Source organism: Rhinichthys klamathensis, unplaced genomic scaffold (assembly GCF_029890125.1).
Source record: "Rhinichthys klamathensis goyatoka isolate OS25496 unplaced genomic scaffold, OSU_Roscu_1.1 h1tg000109l_1, whole genome shotgun sequence".
Classification (NCBI taxonomy): Eukaryota; Metazoa; Chordata; class Actinopteri; order Cypriniformes; family Leuciscidae; genus Rhinichthys; species Rhinichthys klamathensis.
The window spans coordinates 1,604,276-1,618,154 of NW_026606647.1; the positions used below are offsets into that span (position 1 = coordinate 1,604,276).

General features: G+C 37.5%; 1 protein-coding gene across 2 annotated transcripts in view; it reads right to left on the bottom strand.

The window, feature by feature from the left end:
- srgap3 (SLIT-ROBO Rho GTPase activating protein 3) overlaps positions 1-13,879 on the bottom strand; it is a 101,505-nt gene that overhangs the window by 15,052 nt on the left and 72,574 nt on the right. Inside the window, exons 8-17 of one of the 2 annotated variants that reach the window (XM_056253754.1) lie at positions 13,607-13,708; positions 10,322-10,519; positions 9,690-9,774; positions 7,512-7,539; positions 5,727-5,829; positions 3,883-3,943; positions 3,150-3,227; positions 2,170-2,304; positions 1,360-1,465; positions 428-655 (exon numbers count right to left, since the gene is read on the bottom strand). In XM_056253754.1, coding sequence (XP_056109729.1) covers positions 428-655; positions 1,360-1,465; positions 2,170-2,304; positions 3,150-3,227; positions 3,883-3,943; positions 5,727-5,829; positions 7,512-7,539; positions 9,690-9,774; positions 10,322-10,519; positions 13,607-13,708 — 1,124 coding nt within the window. Of the gene's footprint in view, positions 1-427; positions 656-1,359; positions 1,466-2,169; positions 2,305-3,149; positions 3,228-3,882; positions 3,944-5,179; positions 5,211-5,726; positions 5,830-7,511; positions 7,540-9,689; positions 9,775-10,321; positions 10,520-13,606; positions 13,709-13,879 lie in introns of both variants that reach the window. The other variant, XM_056253755.1, reaches the window with a different exon arrangement.

A 13,879-nucleotide genomic window follows, 5' to 3' on the forward strand; every position in this document is an offset into this window, starting at 1 on the left:
TTTCAAACTTTTGAACGACACTTTATTTACATTTATTACTAAATATAATCAAAGCAAACCACTTCCATTAAGTACCCTGGAATATCTTGTGAAAGCCATGGTATATTAATCTGCTAATCTATTAGAACAATAGTATATATCAAAGAACAACATTATATTTCCATCTGATACCAACTACCACTGTAATGCTACAATCATTTTTGTAAGGGATCAATCAGATTTTATACCCATCTGTTTTATAAGTAAAAATATTGCTTTTAGCAATAGGTTCCAAAAGTCATCCAAAGGTATTCATCTTCATATGACCTGAGTGCTAAACTCCCCATTCATTTGGATTAGAGCTCAGTTTAAGCCACAGCTGGATCTAATGGAGAAATTATGACATTCCTCAGTAACAACAAAATCCAGCTAAAATCTTCGAGCTCACCAGTACTCCTCTCCTCCAGTCATGCATTTCTCATAGACAGGGCCGTCCAGCTCTCGCAGACTGGGGAAGATGACCTCATTGTGCATGATGATGGTTTTAATGACCTCATTAACATGAGCCTGGCAGGCCACAGGGTCCTGACCGTCCGGGATGGGCATCAGAGTGGGTCCAAAACAGATGGCAAGGTTATATGGGTCCATCATGTTCTCATCACTGTACTGGGACAGACTAGAAAGATGAAGAAACAGAGAGAGAGAGAGAAAAAAAGCTTTACGTGTCCATATCACATGACGTAATACTGCAGGAGTAACTTTTTAAAAAAACTTCCTCTCTTATTCCTGCTGTCTATTTCAATACATTCATTCATAACTTTATTCCAGAGAATTCATCTTCATGTACAGTGCATTATCTTTCAACAGAGGAGAGCTCATCTCTCATTGGAAACTCTCGACTGAAGAAGAAGTGAGGTTTACAGCTGCAAGAGCTGCGGGCACTGACAGCAAATGAAAGGGGGGAAGAAGTCACAGGGAAAACTCATGACGTGAAATCAAATTCTCTGTTTGGTCTGGGGGAGGATGAGGACAGGAAGCATCAATAAAAAGCCAGGAGAAGAGGACAGGTATAGTACAGTACAGACTGATGGATTTTATCCAGGCGTAAATATTCTCTAAAGCACTCCTTGACAGACATGGTCATAAATTAGACAAGAACAGTGGGGGCTGTTGAATAGCTCTTTGTATATATAATGAATGTCTTTGCTTGAGACTGCTGCTATTCATATAAATGGTGAGGAGATTTACAGTGTAAAGACAGAGAACCTTTGAAGACAGTGCGGTAAAATTATAGATTAGCCTCCCGCTTTTAAGAATGTATGTGCGTGTGTGATTGTGGATCCGCTGGTTCAAAATATGGTACACGAAACGGCCACTTACTGATTGAGAAAAGCAAACAGGTATCTCAAGACAATGATGATGGTGCGAGGAAGGGTGACGATGATCTGCTGGATGTGGTGGGCTCTTTCAGCGGATGACTCAAGCTCTGAAACAAGCAACCGACAAACCAACATTCAAATAAAACCACCCACAGCTCCACATTCAAAATTGACAAACTGCTCAAAGCTTTGGGGTCGGTATGATTTAGTAAAAATGTTTTTGAAAGAAGACTTTTATGCTCACTAAGGCTGCATGTTTTTAATCAAAATTGCTGTAAAACAGTTATATTGTGAAATATTATTACAACTTAAAATAAGTTATCTATTTTAAATATATTGTAAAATGCAATCATCATTAATGCAGCATCATTACTGCAGTCTTCAATGTCACACGACCCTTCAGAAATCATTCTAATATTCTGATTTGAAGCAATATTTCATATTATCAATGTGGAAAACAGTTGTGATGCTTCATGTTTTTGTGGAAGCAGTGATACATTTTTTCAGGATTTTTCAATTAATAGAAAATTTATAGACAGCATTTATTGGCAATATTAATATTTTATAACAATATAAATATCTTCACTGTCACTTTTGATCAATTTAATGCATTCTTGATTAATAAAAAATATATATATTTAAAAAAAAAAAGCAAAATATATAAAACTGACTAATTGCTTTGTCAAGTTGGAAAGATAAAGCCAAGTTCCAATAAGAGCATACAACAAATAACAGGAATCTATGGAGTAATTTCAGATTGAATCACTCCAGTGACATTTTGAGCATTCCTTCAGCTGAATGCAACACTCACTGATGGTGGAGATCATATCCAGGAAACGCTCCTTGGGGAACAAAGGGTTTTCCAGCCCTCTGAAATACAGCTTAAGAACACCCGCCACTGAGTTGATGTCCTGATCGCTCTGATCATCAACCAGTGGGTCCTCACCTGAAAAAATGTAATTCAAACAAGTCATTTAAGAGAGAGGAGAGAGTCTACAAAAAAGAGATTCATCTCATTCCACTCCTAAATTCCATATGATATGAATCAGTTGAACATGAACACAAAATTGGGCACTAGCAGACACCTTGATCCACTTAATATTAGGATGCTGATGATTCAATTACCTGTGACAAGGTTGCACATTAAAACATAGCTATTTGTCAACAAGATCATTCTACAATTTTTATGACTGATATTCTTCTGGTACCATTTGTTTACCTTGCATCTCACTTGTAGATGAAATATGCGGTCGTCCTCCATATCTGACTAATTATTCCTTTTATGCATTTATTTTCTTGCAATGCTTTAGTTTTTTTTTTTTTCTAATGTTACAATCCGATTTAGATCTTTATGTGGGGAAGGGAATATTGTAAAAAAAAAAGTTGTGATCTTCCTGCTAATGTACTTCATCTTGTACATGTTCTTACAATTGACTTAAATAGAAAAAAGGGAGAATATACTTTCAACGGTGCTCGGTGCATTCTGGGAAATTCTAGGCAGTGAATGTTTCAGTGCAATGGAACGATTTCGATGATGGTAAAGCCCAAGAAATGACAGACTCTGACACCATATGTGAATCTCAAGACCAGGCACATGATTGTATCTGCAAACATGAGCTAAATGTAGAATCAATTTGTTGAACAGTAAAGCGTTGGTAAATTGAAACCTGCTTTCAAATCTAATTTTTATGATGTTATTTTCACCCTCTACTCAGAAAACAACATTCACAGTTCAGAAAGTACAAAAAAAGAACCGAAAATTAATTACAGTTCATCTTTAGGGGGACTAACCTCTTTCAAATGAATTTTTAATATCATTGACTTCCACCTGAGATCCAGGAACTCGGAATATGCCTTGTTGTTGCAGCCCTGGCACAGGAAAATAAATAGAAACATGAGTCGCAAACTTGTCAAGGCATGATATTGCATTATCTTAGTTCAAAACAAGATGAGCACAGAAGAAATTGCAACATTTCCCTCTAAGGGATCCTTTATTTTTGGCACATATGAGTTTTGTTAAAGAGGTTCCAGTCATTTTCTAAGATTTCACTAGATCCTGAAGGAAAGCCTGATATTTTAAAGCAATAATCTCACAGAAAGAGTAGATTAGGCTCTTGTTAGCAATCTTTGAGGCAGCACAGAGAATTGAGAGTTTATAGCATTATTATTTTCTGCCCTGACATTCATAAACATTTATAGTCTCTAGCAGAATAATAAATCATCTATCCACAGCATATTTAGCAGCCAAACCGATGTCATTCTCTAAATTCTCTGACTTCAGCTTCACCCTGACAGATGGACTTTATATGGAACTTTTTCGAAAGCATCACGGGATCACTAAAACTTACAACAGATGAGTCCTTATTCAAATTAGCATCTGTGTCTCTGTGGTTCAGGGTGTCGATCGCTCTCTGAATGATAAGGGGCTGTGCTGTTTTTGGAGAGCTCTCTAATGGTTTCCAGTAGCTCCTGAGTCAGCAGGTTTATCTGCAATCAATTAGTGACCTTTCCTTGAACCGCTTACCATATAGATTAATGTATCGAATACAGCTCTCCACCACCAGAGGAATGGGTTGACCTGAATCCTGAAAGACAACAATCATTACAAAATGGCACCAGTTTTAAAGCAGCGACTGAGATTTAAAGGGATAGTTCACCAAAATATGATAATTCTGTCATTATTTACTCACTCTCATGTCATCCCAAACCTGTAAACTTTTTTCTTTCAAAGAAAAAAAAATAATATATATTTTAAAGACAGTTTTGTACATACAATGTAAGTCAAACAATGGACCCAATTAACTTTCATTTTATGGCCAATTTTTTTTTTCTTTTGTGCTCTGCAGAAGAAAGAAAGTCATACACTGTGAGTAAATGATGACAAAAGTGAACTTTTTTTTTTAGGTGAACTATCCCATTAAAGGTGCACCTGCACATTTTCCCCTCATTTAAAAGAAAAGAAAAGTACTAATAATAGTAGCTAAACTTATGATTAATATCACATTCAATCATGATAAACCTAATTAAAACTGTTGTATTTTACATAGAGCGAGTCACATCATTGGGCCATTACTTTCTCTGTAATTCATGTTATTGGACATACTTTCTTGTGGAATATGAATATAGAATTAAAACAGCTTTTTCAAGGCCAATAATATGACTAGATCTTTTATCTCATGTGAGTGTACATTATTTTAATTTTATTGTGTATAGTGCTGTCATTTCGATTAATTGTGAATAATCGCATCTACAATAAAAGTTTGTGTGTGTGTATATACTTTATATATATATATACACACATGTATGTGTGTGTGTGTTTGTTTGTATACACACACATATAATATATTTTTAACTTTATGTTAGATGCGATTAATCACGATTAATTGATTTGACAGCACTAATTGTGTAACAAAATAAATATATTTGCGTATCAATATGTGCAGAACCTTTAAAAAATGTTTTAAATGGCTAAACTGCTTGGTGCACCTTTAAGAAAGTAAAAATTTTCGAAATGCTTCAAAAACAAGTAATATATCCATAAAACAAAAAAAAAGTAGTCTTTTTTTGGTTGTTTTAGTAGAGAAAAAAGCAAAGCATTAAGCATGTCTGTCCTCGAGAGCATTACACAATAGAAAAAATGATTAAAAGTTCAGCCAAGGCTGCTGGTAGCAACTCATCCTAATTCGCTACAGAAAGCTCATTAGAATTTCTCTTTGAACTCTTGTGGAAAGAAACAAAGACAACCCATTTGTCTAAGCAAATGTATTACAGCCTTATCTGAAAGGTAAAGACAGTCCATGGCTGGCCCTATTCTACAGTACCTGATTGCGGGTACGAGCATTCCGTCTTCCCCTAGGACACAAAGCAGCGTAGAGCAGAGCAGAGGAGTGAAAGAGGTGAGAAAAATCACAGTTAGAGAGGAAGGGACGACAGAATTGCCATGGAGACGACAGTGTCGTTGTGGTGACTGGGTGGAATAGCATTAGGACGGCTGCTGGAATGGCTTGAGATGCAGTAAAGGGAGACATGTGGAGAACGTGATGCCCTTCAGTTCATTTTCTCTGCTATTTAAAATGTATTTTTAAACAAAACAGTTTAAGTTTAATGGGTAATCGACCACTTAATTGCGTATATTATTCAACAAGGCAGTTCCTTAACAACTAATGGGCCCTGCTGAGTCTCTATTTAGGCAGGAGGGCATCAGCTGCCACCCTTATCATCTGCATCATCGCCACCTGGCGAAAGACGGAAATTAACAGAAGCAAATAGAGGGTGTGAGAGCATGAGTCAGTCAGAAAAGATAGACAGAGGTTCAGCCATCCCTCCAGCCCACCAGAGGGCACTGTTAGCACCAAAGTCAGTGGGTACCTTAATGAAACTCTCCATATTGCCATTAAACAGCTTATGGTTATAGATGGAACGAGGCCTTGGTTTCCGCAATTTCTGTGGTTTCGGGGGAAGGGTTGGGGGTCTGAGGAATGCAGATGGTTAGATGGAACAAAAACACAATTAAAATTCCCTACACAATCGTGCCAATAACTCTTGCATATGTCTCAGTGGAGGAAACAGCCGATAATGAAGGGTTTAAATAAGCAACAGGCATTAATTGTTGTTCTTTAAAAGATCGTAATTACATCCTAATGCTTTTGACCTCAAATTAACCGATAACAACTGCAGGGAGTTTTCTATTCCCTGTAGGAGCACTGAATCAGGCCCTTATTGAAACAATTGCTGTTGTGACAGATTGGAAAATAAATGCAATCAAAGTCAAACATGACATGGCTCTGTACTTTGGCTGTAAACCTGAGGGCATAGCGCAAGCTGTTGTTTATATTTGCTTACGTGATTAATCATTAACAGAGATGGACGAGTTGGATGTTTTCAATGGAATTAGAGTCCATAGAGAATCTATGCATTCTTAAGTATAGACATTGAATACCACTTCACTTTATTGTTAAGGTCTGAAACAATCTATTCAAGTATTTGAATACATATGCAACTAGCTACGCAAGTACAAATTTATATGTTGCTGCAACAACATGTGCCGACCAAGCATTCGCAGCTACATAATTGCGAAATAGTGTAGGGTAGGTTTCATTTGAAAATTTAAGTAAAGGGCATATGATTATCAATGGCAACACTGGTAGATGTCATCCAACTGAGAGGTCAGAACAGGTCTGCATCTGTTTACCAGGAAAGCTCTATTCTCAGCATTCTCAGACTGTCAGAGGACATTCTGGATAACCCAGCATGAGTTGAGCCCCTGCCAGTGACAGCTTGAGGACAAGTCCCCTTTTGACCGCTGAGAAATATCAAAAAAAGTTTTATGTTCCCTCTCTTGCTTTTACAAGAGCTTGTTATGTGATTTAGAGTTTGTTTTATCAGCTGAACCTGCGGAAAATGGACCGACAAATAATGTTTTATTCTCTTTTTAGTCTAAAAATTCCATAAAAAGATTTGGGATTGTGATAAAATAACTATTTTTTTTATTTAAAACAATAATCATGGATATTGACAATGAATATGGATGAAAGGTATAATGACCCCATGGCCTGACAAGTTTAAATGACCATTTAATTGGACAAAAATCTTTAGATATTGTAGCAAAAGCAAGCTAAGAGAATATCTTCAATCTTAAAAGCGAAGGTTCCAAAATGGGTTCTTCACAGCAATGCAATCTTCAAAGGGAGTTTTGGCAGTGTTGCACTTTTGGGTTCCCCAAAGAAACTTTCAGTTAAAAGTACTTTAAAAGAACCATTTGTTTAATGCGAAGAATATTCTAATAACCCGAGTTACCTTTTTCCACTATAAGTGCCTGCTCAGATATCACGTCTTTTGCGCGCTCAAGTTCGTTATTTCAAATGTAGCCGCGCGGTATACGCGCTCATAATGGAAGCGACGCGGTCGCGGTGCGACGCACTTGTTTTTTCCAAGCGCGTCCGCGCCACATCGAGATAAAAACATCTCAACTTTTCAGAATGCCGCAAGTGCACCATAAGCGCACAGCGTTTTCTACGCGTTTTTAGGCGCTATATGTGAATCCGGCCTAAAGGACCTTTTGTGCAATGTAAATGTTCCATGGATCTTCATGCAATTAAGAACCTTTATTTTGTTTCTGAAAAGTGGGAATTTCATCATCATCAGAACTCTTACCTTGTAGTTCCACATTCGGCTCTTTCTCCTGAAAATGAGAGATAAAAGAGGGAGGAGTCAGAAATGTCATTATTAGTATGATCTCATGCACTGGGTTCTAAAGCGCGGTCAGAGTGTACTGAGGGCTATCGTGAGACTGGACAACACTATTGAAGGCGAGATGAATGGGTTAGCAGCCACACTGCGCTTGGGACAAAGAGGAGCACTGGTCACCGTAGAAACCTCGGAAGGGCCCTGCGGGGTGTCAGACGGTCACATAAGGGAACTAAAAGAGGCTAAAAGAGTGTGTGTGTGTTTGTATTTGTGTGTATGAGGGTATGTAAAGAGTGGGTGTGTGCATAAAGGGATTCATTTCACACTGGTGACACTGAGCGAAAGCTGTGTCAGCTCACTAAGTTCTTTGTCCCAATATTCAGTGCGCCCAAAAGGGTTCCCTGGTATCGCAACGATACAAACAATGAAAAATATACACGCCCACAAACCAAAACACACAGGAATGTCACAAAAATCCCAGATTATGCAAGAATGTTCAATCTTAAATGTCAGTTTGGGAAAAAATGAGGTAAAAAGACCAAAAATTACACATCTCAAGAGCACCTGCCTTTAACACAGATCAAGTTTTTTCAATTCTGAATCGCCATGTAATGAGGTGGAACCACTAATGTTTTTACATGGGTACTTTAGTGATCTGAAGTGGCCCCTCAAATCATTTCATTTCACTAAATCTGCATATCAAATGGAGTGGTTCCCGTGTGCCTTTGCTTTGCCCTCTAAAATCATTTCAAAAACTGAAAGGCTTTATGTCTTGCCAGCTGAGGGGTTAAAAAAAGATCTCAATCCTTTCCAAACACGTTTCTGGATAGCGATTAGGGAGGATCTGGTTTACCTACAGGACAGTCACAAACAGAGACAGTTTATTCTTCTACATCACTCATTCAAATGATAAGAGTGAGCATTTAAGCCAGTTGGCTGGCGCCATGGCAACCCACGGAGAGAATTAGATTGTTAGGGGGTTAGGGTTATTTGGATTGAGGGTCAATTAGGTGAATAATTTAAAAACATGGGCGGTACCTGCTGCAACCATATGTGATAAACTCATGTATATGCAGCATACGCGCTAACTAACGCACACACCTTGGCTAGCCTCGAGTGTCTGGTTTTTACTCAGACGAAGAGGTGAAGTGTAATTGAGCACACAGTCTGGAGAGGGGAAGAGGCCAGGACTGGTCAGCTATCATATACATAGATGGCTGGACTCAGCTGGGGCGTCCCACAGTGTGCCGTCATTAGATTATGAGCTGCCGCACAGGCAGCTGCTGAAATTCCCCCCCTGGTGCCACTAGCTGATTGATTGGGCGTAAACTGCCCGTAACAGAAGTGACAAGAGGCCTTATGGGAAATGTGGCCATGAAAGAAGGGTCTCTATAATCATCTGACAACAAAAGAGCTCAGACTTAAAGGAATATTCAAGGTAATTTTTAACTAAATGAAAATACTTATCCTTCAGTTTGTAAAAACAAATAGGAAGCGCGTTAACACCAATACACGCACAATGGCAGTCTAACTTTTTTGTTAAATCACTTAAATGGATTCTTTAAAAACACTGATTATTAGATAACAACATTTCAGTCAAAGATTTTCTTGAGGCATTTGCTTCAAAAAGGTCTTTGACTGAAACATTATTATTTGTCTGAAGAAAGTCTTTGGCATTGGTATCTAATAAATCAACTACCCCAGTGTTTTAACAGTGTCAATACAATGCTTGTTTTAATTGTTTAATTCCAATTTTTATTAACAAACTACATGTAGGTCTAAATTGACTATGGCGATACACTGTGGGATATAGGTGTGATACTTACTGTAAACATTAGGTTGAAAATTACCCAAACTTTTTCATCTCAGTTTCATCTTTCAACTTTCATCTACCGGCTTGATGCAGAAAAGAAGAATTTTCACTAGTGGTCTGGTCTTAAACTTTTAGATATCACTTCTGTATGTCTTGTCCAATAAGCCCAGAACCATTCATTAGATATAAACTTCTTGAACTCGCTGTGCAGCTACAACTTTCAATTTTGTACCCAACAGTGACCAAATTTGCAATTAAGTGCCAGAGGCTTAGCTGACACTCAGCATTTCCAGAGAGCAGAGAGACACTTATTTAATAAACAGACAACTCACCTTCCCCCAGAGTCTGTTTCAGAAGGTCATGCTTGGCCTGCAGCTTAATGATGAGGTTACTGCCGTTCAGGTACTCCTTGAATTTCTGCGACACAGATGAAGGCGTCAGTGAGCTAATGATTTTAACGGGATGTGACTAAAACTGGGGAGTGATGTGTGCTGTGGGCAACAAAGAACAGATTTCGCTGAACTTTGCACGCTGCAAATTCAATCTGTTCCGATAGGAGGATTTAATTTCCGTCTCATTGGTGAGGCATATGCCTTGTCACGAATGTTTTGCGGATTCATGTGTGATGACTGAGTTTGGATAGATAGGACAGGCTGAGTAGACTTTCATATCAGTGTTTGCAGAGACAATTCTGATGAGAACCATGTATTAAAAGATCTACTGATAGTCCAGAGATCTTGAGGACCAGGACTTCATCTTATAAATGGAAGATATCGGGTTTTGCCCTCTTATGTCTGAAATAACTAATACTTTGGATTGACAATTGAATAAAAATTGAATTAATTACATATGTCAATAACTTAAATCACAATTAATTGCATTTATTACTATATGTCATATAAAAATGGCCTAAAAATAAAAAGCGTACTGGTGGGCCCAGTGCTTATGGTCTGAGAAAACTCACAGTGAAATAAAAGACTTCTGTCTCCTGCTGATTGGCTCGTCTCTTAGCAATGTTTAACTTGCTCATGTAACTCTCGGAAGCCACGGATTTAATGGACTCTGTGGATCGGCTGTGCTGGAAGGCGTCTGACACATCAAAGTCCTCAACTGTCAGCATGTCTTGTAAGGTCTGCATGGTGGCATCCAAGGTCTTGCGTACCTAATTAAAGCATAGCAGGGACTCAGTAAGGTGAAGAAAAGATCAGTATAAACTTTTAGAATATAAATGACATAAGAGACTTACACTAGCGTTCAAAAGTTTAAATAAATTATTTTATTCGGCAAGGATGCATTAAATTGACCAAAAGTGACCGTTAAAATTGAATGCTGTTCTTTTCAACTTTCTATTCTTCATAGAATCCTGAAAAAATGCAAAAAACATTAAGTAGAAAAACAGTTTTTTAACAATGATAAGATGTTTCCAAATCAGCATATTAGAATGATTTCTGAAGGATCATGTGACACTGAAGACTGGACTAATGATGCTGAAAACTGTCACAGGAATAAATGACACTTTAAAAAATATTCAAGTAGAAACCAGTTATTTTCAATTTGTAATAATTTCACAATATTACTGTTTTACTGTAATTTTAAGCAAATAAATTAAGCCTTGGTGAGCATAAGGGGCTTTGTTCAAAAACCTAAAATCTTACTGACCCCAAACTTTTGAACGGTAGTGTATATTTCTGGACGCCTGACAGTGACGTAAATAAAATGGAATGACATTTTTTTATCTTGGAAGCGTCCGTTTAGAATAGGTTTAAAATTATACCTAAATCAGTCATGTTTCGCACAGTATTCCATGGTTTTCCAGCAAAAGTCTGTTTATGAATTTATAGCAGTCATGGAGACTGTTTCTGTCTCAAAGCAAAAAATAAAAAGTTTAAAATAAGAAATAAATCTGAAAACACGTAAATGAGATCTAAATTCCTTTTTATTTTTTTATGAGGCAGAAAGAGGCTTTCACAGTAAGTTTCTTTTGAAAAAGAAAATGTTTAATGAAAAATATTATTATGCTATAAAACATATTTTCTGACATATAAAAAATGTTGGTTAAATAGTTATTTATCAAGTTGTTGTCATATAATGCTGGCAGGGCAAGAAAAAAATACAATAACATACTGGCACGATGAAGCCATCAGGAAAAAAAAAACTTTATTGTGGGAATATATAATAACATTTTCTGTGCCCATTGTAGTTGAAAAAAATGCTTATTGTTTTGCAATAACAGGTTTGCAATAACAGGTACGTGGCACTGTGATATATTCAAACCCACAATATGAGCTTAAGAATATTGAAAGACTCAAAATATGTGTACACTGGATGAGAAAACAAATCACAGAAAGAAAAAAAAGTGTACAATGAGCTTCAAACTTATGTCTGCAATAGCATCTACAGTATGTGTCACTTTGATGCATATACTGTAAGCCCACAGTGTGCTGCAGCCTATTTGAATGCTTATGCAGGTAAAACTTTTAAAACCTCAAAACTGAGCAATGGCCCAGACTATATGCTGGCTCAAATATCGGAACCAAATTTGATCCCAATCCTTAATGTCAAAAGCCAAACCACAAGTGACCTTTGAGCATGTACAGTAGTATACAGCTTGAAAACTTCCTAAACCTCTATGCCCTCAAGAGATCCCATTGATTTCTTCAGGATTTGGATTCCATTCGACCCCAGGACCAAAGATCATAGTGACCGATGTGTAAATTAAATTGGCCCCAGGCCCTCACAGATTAATGTGGCACATTTACTACATGACACAAAATCATCCATTACTAGCTGGTTATGAGACACAAAGTGATAAGGGCAAGATGAAGTCATCAATACACACAGACGGGAGCTATTATAAAGTTCATTAGCACCTGCATACATTTAGTTGGTTGGTAATGCGCCTGAGTTGTATTCGTTCTCCCAAGACAAAGAATTACCCTCACTGAAGACCAAACAAGGAGATAACCGTTCCTTCCCAAAAGAAACACCATTAACAGATGAGTACACTAAAATACACTCACAGTTCCCAGGAAAGATGGACTAAATTGCAATGAGTTTGATTGCTAGGCTGAAGTATTCTCTTGAGTGCTTTAAAAACGGCAGAAAAAAAATGTATGTGAGTAAAGCTGAGGGCTCTTTGAGTGCTAAAGACTCGTGTGAGAGAGGCAGTTGGGCTTTCTGCAGAGTTATGACTCACTAAAGAAGCTGATGAATCTTACTAGTGAGCAGGTGTAAATAAAACTGAACAGTTTCCAAAGCATTTGGTTGCACCAGCAGGTGTTAAAGTCAACAGGAACTTGTGACATCAGGTGCTTGAAGTGGAGGGATTGAAAATTATAAGCAGGCTTGAAGCCAGTTTCAGGAAATTTGTTTCCTTCAAAGATTAACAAAAGACACATTTTTTTATCTTCGGAATAAAGAGTAAGTGGGAGTAAGTGCAGTCATATTCCTTGAATTTTCGCAAAGAAACTCATTAATTTCAAAAGGAATCCACATGATCAGAAATTTCGAGTATGGGGAATAGATTTCGTGGATTTGCCACAATGACCAACAGAAAGCTGTTTGCTCTAAAATTGACTTCTGTGTGAGCCATGCTTCATACATCTCTACACTATTGACAGTAGACACTGGATTTTTTGACCGTGAAATGTCTTAATGTGAACTGATGAATCACAATGATCTGAGCAAGATAATAGGGTATATTACGATTTTCATGTTTCATTAGTTTCATCTTATGGGTTCGATGTATGGGTCCACTTTGCAGCTTGTTCTAACATAACCCCACTTAGAGGTGGAGTTTGGAGGTGGGCTTGAATCTGAAATCTCAAATGACTTTGAGAACAAAGTGGAATATACAGTTGTGCTCTAACAAACTCGGAATACCTCTCAAGATTCAATGCCTTAAACTATATAATCCACAAATTAAATTGACTATTCTAGCCAGTGTATCTCAGTGTAGCTGCTTGCCACGGTATCGGTAAAGTTACCGTACCGTAACTTTGTTTCCCAGTAGACTGATAAAGACCTGCACACCCTGCCTTTTTGGAAATTAGATAAAACCAGTCAATCACATTAGAGCTAGCAATTTTGTAAAACCATGTTATGTTAGTATGCAATATGCATCACAGTCAGTGAACGGTCTTGTGGGTGTAACATCTGAGGCTGAGCTTAAATAATTATTATAGAGAGGTGAACAGCATGATAATGTCCATGATAAAATGTTGAATGTAGTAACTGTGATTATTCTTACCTCCTCGTTTTCAATCTTGAGTGTGGCCAGGCGGGACTGCAGTTGGTGGAAACGCATTAGAAGTTCTGTCTGCACGGGCTGCTGCGCACTCACCTGGCACACCTGAAACACACAGACGTTTATCACCGTCATACATTTATGTCTTGACATGGCTTAGATCTTTACTACATTTAGTATTACATTATTCTTAAAGGAATAGTTCAGCGAAAAATGAATATTCTGTCATCGCTTACTCTCTTTGGTTCTAAACCAAAAAAACGACTCAAATTTTGT